The sequence below is a fragment of the Musca autumnalis genome, unplaced genomic scaffold, assembly GCF_047663935.1.
Source record: "Musca autumnalis isolate F117 unplaced genomic scaffold, ASM4766393v1 scaffold_5, whole genome shotgun sequence".
Lineage (NCBI taxonomy): Eukaryota > Metazoa > Arthropoda > Insecta > Diptera > Muscidae > Musca > Musca autumnalis.
Window position 1 is genome coordinate 41,070,091 of NW_027412088.1, and position 9,592 is coordinate 41,079,682.

The following is a 9,592-nucleotide window of genomic DNA, read 5'->3' on the forward strand; positions in this document are numbered from 1 at the left end:
TGTGGGGTATAATAAAATAGAAACTCTGAAAGATAGTTTGGTCTAAGTCTAAAACCGAGAAACATCGATTTGTGTGGTGGTTCGGTGCGTGGAAGTTCAAAGGGGTTGTTGGGTGGCTGGAATGGAATGGGGGTGGTTCGGATGTTGGAAAATCGAAATGGGGTGGTTCGCAGGGTCGAAGTTCGAAGGGTGGAAGTTCGGAATGGGGTGGTTCGGAGGTTGGAAGTTCGGAATGGGGTTGTTGGAAGGCTGGAAGTTCATAAGGGTGCGGTTCGCAGGATGTAAGTTCAGAGGGCGATGGTTCTTTGGGAGCTTCCGAGAGGGGAAGTTCAGAGTGGGTGGTTCGGAGGGTGGAACTTCGGAAAAATTAATTCGATCCATATAATTTCTTATCACGACCGTGTTTTCAATTATTCCGAATAAAATCTCCCGTCGTAACGTTTTAAAAACTTTACTTTTTTAGCTATGTACATTGGCAAAGAGGACTTTTACCCCGCAAATTTTAGGCAAACTTATAAAATTTGGTCCGCAAAAACAAAATGCAAAGTTTTCTGCGGAACGAAAGAGCACCATTTTTTGCACAATCTTAGCAAAATGCACTTTGCAGTTACAAATTTTCACTTAGCAACAGACGACGTTTGGGGAACAAAAATCAAAAGGAGAGCAACAATTTTTTAAAAACTTAGCAAACTCAACTTATCTTTAGCAACTTATCACTTATCAAAAATAAGGGTTCTGTGGAACGCAAAAATTTGCGAATTGTCAAAAATATTGCTAAGTGCAAAATGAAAAGTTGATAAGTTGTTTCATGGAATCGTGATCGTGATGTCCTTAGATGAGGCCTTTGGTTTCCAAGTATGGATTTTGGTATGGAATAACGAAAAGTGCTTCTGTTAAGCAGTAAGTCAGTGAAGTAGATTATGGTGAGGCTATCTGTTGAGATTGCAAATTATCGATGTCCAACTCCCATGTTTTGACTGTTCGTACTTTATTTGCTACGTTTGATTGGGTACGTAACAACAGGGTAGTAATCCGAGTCTATGTTTGCTACTCGGAACGAACGTATCCTTTTGGTTTCTAGTTTTTTTTTTTGATTTGGTGACAGCCAGGAGATTTGAAATCGAGCGGGAGTACTCCTGCGAGTAGGAAAACAATCGAGTGCAATCTATATTTCAATACCACTGTTGTTAGCTTATTGATTACGCTGCGCAGCAGCATTTTTGGGGCGTGAAAAATTTATTTTGGAGATGAAAGTCCTTTGTGAGTATACCAAGAACCTACAATGAAATTTCCGCTGAGATATCGCGAGATGAAATTTTTATTTTTTCCCTATAATACTTGGGAAAATAGCTGCATATCTCTGTTTGGCGTTGTTGTAGATTAGTTTTGACGTGACATGTCTTCAATGAGAAGTTTTTCTTTGGCAACCTCACACAACCCCGACGAAAGTGTTTGCAAAACAAGACAAACTTCTCCACTGTTATGTTTCGTTGAATTACAGCGAAGGCAACATAAAAAAATATTGTTGGTATGCTTGTTACAGCCATAACCAACCATACAAACCGTGCCAGTGTTTTTCAAAAAGAGAATTGGTGGCGTTTTTTATTGGGAAATTTTTGTTTTTGTTTTCAAAATAGTCTGACTCAATCCCATTGTTGTTGTTTTAATATTTTAAAACAACTAATTTGGTAGTGGAGAAAGTATGTCGTTGTTCGCCAAGGGGTAAGGCAGGGAAGACTAGTTTCGATCCTCGCCAGAGGATCTCTTTAGTAAGTAAATTAATATTTTTCACTCGCATAATATCGAGCCAATCGGAGCTCTGCTCTTGAACCTAGATGTTAAAACTGGTGCTGCTAACTGCCATGTGTTTTGCAGCTGCGAAGTCTATCAGGCCCATCACGTTTTCAGATGTTTCATTGTGGTGACTGAATTTCCCGACTGTTGGGACAAAGATATTCATTCTCCTTTCCAATTTAGCCTTTACAATAGCTTTTTTATCTAATGGGCGGTGGCAGGTTATATGTTTTTTTTACCGTAAAACATATTTTCCTAATCTTCGGTTGGGGCACGACTGATGTTGAAAAATTTAGCTTTTATCGGAATTGCAGCAAATCTTTCATCCACCACTGGAGACCAGATATTTTAACATCTAACTTACTATAAATCCACAACCAAAGTCGTGCTATATATCGTGATAATATCGACCCTGTACTTTGCAAATACATCTGCCAGTGGATAAATTGCAGCTTCTCTTAAAAGAGTCTGAACATTCCAGGAGTAGATTTGTAGATCATTGGGCCAACTTTGAGGAGGTTTGGTTTTCTTTTTATTTGTTTTGGTAGGGGTTAGGCAGCTAAATCTATTTCAAATAGTCTAAACATACTTGGGGGCCAAAACCGATGACACACATTTTTGATCGTATCAAAGTCTTGTTATCCTAACTCTTGTTAGCCTAAAGGCTCAGGCTATGCTTTCTAATAATACACCAGTTGTCATTTTTAATCTACTCTTCCGCGACATTAATCACACACAATTTATGAAAATAATGCCTACAAAGGATTATGCCTCCCAAGGATTGAAATCCTTCGGCACACATCAATCACATGCCAATTATTTAAAATATGTCAAATATGCAAATCACTGCAACCATGTCCCCTTTCTGCTTAGTATATATTTATCTAAATCACTGCTGAAACAATATATAATCAATCAATATGTAAATTAGAGAAAAAAGGTGGCAAAGCAAATTAAATATTCAACACAAACATGCATGGCCCAGATAAAGCAAATGTTTGTATGTTGTTTGACAAAATATCCTTTTATCACATACAAATACACACAAATATGCACTGACACAGAACACAACCGAACGTTAAACAATTTACATAAAATATGCAAATTAAGTTAAGAAACAAACCCCAAAAAATAAAAAAGTCAACAAAAACACTGTCACTAATGACATTTATTCACTCATCCTCTTCTTTCTTTCTATTTGCAGAGCCCCCTTAACCTCCACAATACGCGGAGCTGGTGGCATTGGCGCCACAGGACGTGCCGAAAGCAGCATTGGTGGTTCTGAATACAGTTTTCCACCCAGCTATCGTTCACGTAATACCACACCTGGTACTATCAGCAGTGAGCGTAGCATTGAAACAGAACCCTCCGGTCGATTGTTGGCCAATGAAGATATTCCCGAGCCATTAAGTGTGGAACAACTATCGGAATATAATACCCTACAACAGAGAACAATACAGACAAGATTGGGTACAAGTACAACTACTTCGGCCAACAACAACACAACTACAACGTCAACAACTGTGAATACTACAACCATGGTTAGTGGTGTTGGTAGTGCTAAGTCAGAAGAGAAACGTAATTCTTTACAATTGGATACAAATTGTATTATTACCAGGAGAGATTCATCTACGGGTGGGGATAAGAAGGATGACTTAGTTACTATTGTTACCATAACACCAAAAAATGAAATTGACACGAACAGCAATAATGTTGAAAGTCAAAATTCAACAAACCTGGAAGTGACACAACAAAGTGGTTCGAGGGAACAAATTGAAATTTTGGCACATTTATAAGTGAAAGGAATTGGAAGAGAAAAAAGAAATTGAAAATAAAAAACTATGTCCAGTGATAACTGAATATTAAACTAGGCTTAAGAAAAGGAATTTATGTCCAATGATTTGGCAGAAATAATCAGCTGGCAAAATTCTTACGTAGCATATTGTGGAGTCATTGAGCCAAAAGAAGATGGTAAAAATATTCCTATAAATAATTACGGAAATTTGGATCTGCTTTTGGATGTATTTTATAATTGTCTGGCAACCACAAAAATTCGGAGACATTTTGTCACTACTTTCAAAATTTCAAAAGCCCAAAATAACCAATAAATAGTCCTTTTCAACCACTACCGGGATAACAAATATATTTTGATTTTTTTTTTTTTTGTAATTTAGCATTCAAAATTGTATTCAAAATTTATAAGAACCTTATAAGGTCTGGTATGATATTCAAAATTACCTAACACTGCCATCAGTTTCACAATTATTTTTTCTCAATGTCATCTCAACGAAATTTCCCTACATTGGCCCCTTCTCCAAAGCTCTGATTTCTAATGCGAAGTGACTAAAAAAATCAGATATATCACAATATACAATAACAAATCTACAAAACTACAAAAAACATGTAACATCCTTTGTTATAACTTAAATATACAACAACAACTATAACTACTACAACAACAAATTATGTATTCTCATTATTAATCCAAAGGTATTTATTTTTATATAACCACACAAAAAAAGCTATAAAACAATAAAAACAAAACAACAAATATTTAAAGTAATTGTTAATCATATATTTGTTAAATAAAATATTATTTTTTGTATATAAACCTTTTTTTTTCTTAATTTATGTAAATAATATTTTCGCATTGTGAAATATACCGCATAGATACTATACTATACAAATACATATATAAATAATATGAACTATATTATTAATATTAATTAATGAATGTTTTTATGTAATTTATAAGTCAAGTAAAGGTCCCATGCTCTGTGTAAACAATGGGCAGATATGTAAATGTAAATTATCAAATAAATTGTAAAACAAAACTTAAATAACAAAACTATCATTACAAACAAAGAAAAACAAATAAATGTATGGAAAATTGTTAGAAAAAATCATTGAAGTGTTTTATTTAAAAAAGGTGGGAAAAGTGGGGTTTAGGAACAAGAAGGTCGAATCGGTCTCAAAAAATGCCTGCAACATGGCTATTTCAAAAGATGTTACACGGTTTATGAACATTTCGTGAGAAGTTTTCTGACCTCTGAGAACCCTTGTTGCCAAATTGCAGCCAACATAAATATGGGAGCTATTCCAAAATGTAGACATATGTCCACAATTTTTGGTGGAAATGTTGTTTAACCACAGTGAACCATAAATGCCACATTACATCCAATTTGAACCGAAAATGTCCTTAAAAACTAGTGGTACTGTGATATGAGGGCTACTCCAATTTCTGGCGTAGACGATTTTTTGACTAATTTGAGACCTAAATGCCAAATTACGTCCTATTTGAGCCGAAAATCTCGATATAAACTACGAAATATTTTATATCAGGTGGAACCTTTATTGTGGGCTATTCTGAAACGTCGGCCTATGTCTTTTTATACCCTCAGCCTTTAGGCTAAAGAGGGTATTTACACTTTGATACGACCAAAAATGTGCCTCATAGAAATAATGGTTTTAGACCCCAAGTATGTTTGTACGATATCCGTTTCTGACCATTTTGAGTAGATCTAGCAATGTCCGTCCGTCTGTCTGTCTGTCGGACTGTCTGGCTGGTGCGCACGATAACTCTCGAACGGATCAATCGATTCGGTTCAAATTTTGGGTATCGAAATATGTTGTACAGATTCGATTTAAGTTCGAAGATGGGCTATATAGGTCCATTCCTTTAGGTACCTCCCCCACAAATGTTCAAAAATTGTCGCAAAACTTGTGCGCACGATAACTCTTGTAGGGAATAACCGATTTGGTCCATACTTTGCACATCGTGTAATTTCTACCAAAGTTAGATGAGGTTCCAATATGGACTCAATCGGTCCACTCCTTCGGGTACCTCCCACACAAAATTTCGGAAAAGTTCAGTTTAGGACCTGCTCTCGAATCGTCTTGGTTTTTGTTGTAACATCTTGTATTGACTGTCCCCTATACGAAGGTACAAGTTTCCTCAGGGGCAAGTCCATACTTCCTGAAAAAATAGCCTGAAAGTTGAAAAACAAACCCTATGACACCATGTTTATAGGTGGAAGCGCAAGATAATTCTCGAACGGAAATGCCGATTCCGCCCAAAATTTGGCCTTCGTAATATTGTTTCCAAACTTAGTTTAAATTTGTAGATAAGCCATATCGGTCCACTCCTTCAAGTACCTACTCCACAAAAGTTCAAAAATATTCGGAAAAATTGAGCGCACGATAACTCTTGATGGGAGTGACCGATTTGGTCCATACTTTACACATTCGCATAATATCTACCAGATATAGATCAGGTTCGAATATAGACTATATTTGTCCACTCCATCCCGTACATCCCACACACAATTTTGGATAAGTTCACTTTAAGACCTGCTATTGAATCACTTTGATTTTTGTTGAAGCAACTTACATTTGCTGCCTCAATTACGATGGTAAAAGTTGTTTCAGGGGCAAGTCCATACTTCTTGAGAAAAACAGCCCGATGGGTGTAAAAACCGCCTATCGCACACCCATGGTCTATGTCGGTCCATTCCTTTATGTACCTTTTCCGCAACATTTTTGAACTTTAATCCTAATCAACATTTTTGTCGGTTCATACGACCAAAATTTTGAAACCCCCTAAATACATAAGTTTTTTTTGTGAAAAAAGTGCTTCAATTTGCACAGGCTGAGGGTATACCTCTGTCAGCAAAGCCGGCTGATACTTTTTTACTTGTTTAGTAAAGAAATTGGCTGACCATTGGGAGCCCTAACTGCAAAATTATGGTTAATTCATCGGAAATTGTAGCAAAAACGCAACAAGTGGGCAAAAGCTATAGTCGGGACGGGGCCGACTATGTGATACCCTACACCACTACCCCTGTGCATAATCTTTTCACTCGTAAACATTTCTTTTTGGGAGATACTAATGTTTTCACCAATCTGGCTTTTATACCAAATGACATAAGACGAACTTAACCAAAATAATTAATATCTAATTTTATATTTGACCACTGTCGACATCTACTTAATACTGATTGAAAGCTTTCCTGGTCATCTTGATTAGTATTTTACTTGTCTTTAATACACCAAATATAAGCAGAGGTATTTGTCATTAAAGTAAAAACTTCAATATATTAACATTGTGGTAGCTTAGCGCCTTTTGCAATAAGTTTAATATTTTACCATAAATGCCACATTTTGCATTAATTTGAAGCTCAGATAGTTTAGTTTCATTTCAAGCTCTCTCTTTGGAATATGTTCAACAGAGGCAGAAATATCTGACATGGAAATAAAATGCCATAAATTGCAAATTGTGATATCGCAGTGTCTTTTTCAACATTACAAGCATTTCACTAATTTTGGTAACGCAATTGGCAACATTTTAAAGCTCAGAATGTGTTCATTGTTGCAACGCATCCAACCAAAGCTGATATACCCATCAGTACACTTCAAATAAAAAAGTGGAAAAGTGGGATGTGCTCCAACCTATTTTGCATCATAATAAAGGTGATATTTTCCTCATCCATTGACGGTCTTTCCATTTGGAATAAGACTACTAGAAGCGGGGATATTCGCATAAGAATAAAATTTTGACCGTCACCATCACGAAACTGAATAAGCTTGTTCCTATCTGGGATCCCTATTAACCACCAAAATTTCGTGTCGTGTAGCGTGATTTGAATGGGTTCATAACAAAACATACACACAAACCAAAGGCAAATCCAATATTGAAAATTTGTTCTCGATTTTTGTGTTGTTTTCAAAACGACATTTTTAGCAAAAGTTGTTAAAATTGGTTTACAGAATACAAAGTTTGTTAATTATGTTGCTTAAATGACTTTCTCGAAAAATAACAATATCGAATGTTGTTAAAAAGTTACAGAATATGCCCACAGGTTTTGCTTTTAGAAAGTCACCAGCCAAAGCTGTGATATTCGTCATTATAATTAAACAAGTAAGCAAAGACTATAGTCGGACGGGACCGACCATGTGATACCCTACACCACTACCCCTGGAAATTAGCTTTCAGCAAATCAAAATTCGTTTATGGAACAAATAATAAGTAAGAAATAACTTTGTGGATTCTGCCACCTTATCACATCAAGCTTAAATAATAATATAATAATTGTTCCACAAGCATCCCATAAGGGACAAAGGAGACTTCTTCATATCAATGAGTGCACCCCGATTCATATTTCTGATATGGGGACCTACAGTTTATCGCCGAGTCCGAATGGAGTGCCCTAAGCCACCACTTGTAGAGAAGTTTTACATGACTGAAATACTTAGAAAATGTCGCCAACATTACTGAGGGGTATTTTGCCACCGTTTGAAGTTACTTGGCCGGGGAATCGATCAACGGTGGCAAAATACCTCTTAGTAATGTTGATGACAGTTCTTGAGTATTTCAGCCATGAAAAAGTTCTATCCAAGTGTTGTCTTAGGGCACGCCGTTCGGACTTGGCGGTAAATTGTTGAATGTATAAATCCCAAAATTATACGCCAGGAGTAGGTCACCTTCACCAAAATTAATATTTCAAAAAAACTTTACCGGTAGCGACACCGAGTACATTTTGAATCAAACGTGGCGAAGCGACCACATACTGAAATATATCGCACCTGTTCAACAAAAAGGTAGTAACTCAAACTTTTCTATTTTTCAGTAGAGACAAAAACTGTTGGTACATAAGTAGTAGTATGATATACCGGTATTTTTGACGAAAGAATAGACAAAGAAATGGCAGATTTTTACAGTGGGTAGGGTAATTCATTTTCTTAATAAAAAGTTAAAATTTTTAGTTACTACTCTTCTGTTGGACAGGTGCGATATGTATAAAAAAATCCAATTGGACAACTAATACGCCTGTAATTCGCAATAATGCACAAACTGGGAATTTCTCTGTCATGATAGAGACAATTATAGCATGGGAGGAAAATGTGGTTCCCTGCAGAAAACCCACTTTATATTAGCCAGTAGCCCCGTTATCTACCAAACTCATTATTGCAATTTGTATCAGTGGAACGGTCAGTCGTTTTTTCATATGTAGGCTACTTTGGCGGTATATGCCCTCCAGAAAGTAAAATATGGACAAAATATGCAATGTTTATATTTTTCATACAAAAGTAATGGTCCATTTCACCCTCTAAATAATATCAGATCATCATCCAAAATTTTAGGCATCTTCTTCTACCTAAAGTCTTACATCGTGCAAAATTTCGTGACTATTGAGTTATAATTGCGACCTCTAGCGTGTTTATTATTACACTACACACAAATAATTGGATATAAAAGGCTGTAACTCTGTTATCTTATCATGTACACCAACATAATTGGCATCGATAGAAAGGTCAAAACTTTATTTTCCAAGTATAGCTTACTTACCCGGAATATGTCTACCAAGAATAAAAATATAAGTTATATTTTAAAAAATTTTCACAATTTTCACACAAAAGTTGTGGTCCCTTTTACCCTCTAAATATTATCTGATACTCATCTCAAATTGCAAGCTTCTTCTTCGTCATATACCCTTACCTTGTTTAAAATTACGCGTTGATCGCATTATTATTGCGACCTACAGAGCCGCTACAAAATTAGATAAAAATTATGTTTTTACTCCATTTCACCCGCTAAATATTTCTCGATCATCACCAATAAAAATAGGGATATATTCTGGTCTGAACCCGACCTCCATACAAAATTTCGTTACGATCGGTCCATAATTGCGGCCTGTAGTTTGATTACAATTTATAATGGACAGACGGACGGACACACATCTCAAAATCGCTTTATCTCGTCGAGATATGAAGATTGGTATACCACATTGGGAGTCTCCGA

At 36.1% G+C, this 9,592-nt stretch overlaps 1 protein-coding gene across 2 annotated transcripts in view; it reads left to right on the top strand.

The window, feature by feature from the left end:
• Positions 1-4,697, top strand: part of LOC141405268 (uncharacterized) — a 335,745-nt gene extending 331,048 nt beyond the window's left edge. For both annotated transcript variants that reach the window (XM_073989384.1, XM_073989385.1), the window contains exon 7: positions 2,999-4,697. In XM_073989384.1, the coding sequence (XP_073845485.1) occupies positions 2,999-3,590 (592 nt within the window). In that variant the 3' untranslated portion in view covers positions 3,591-4,697. The remainder of the gene's footprint in view (positions 1-2,998) is intronic.
• Positions 4,698-9,592: the final 4,895 nt, after the last annotated feature.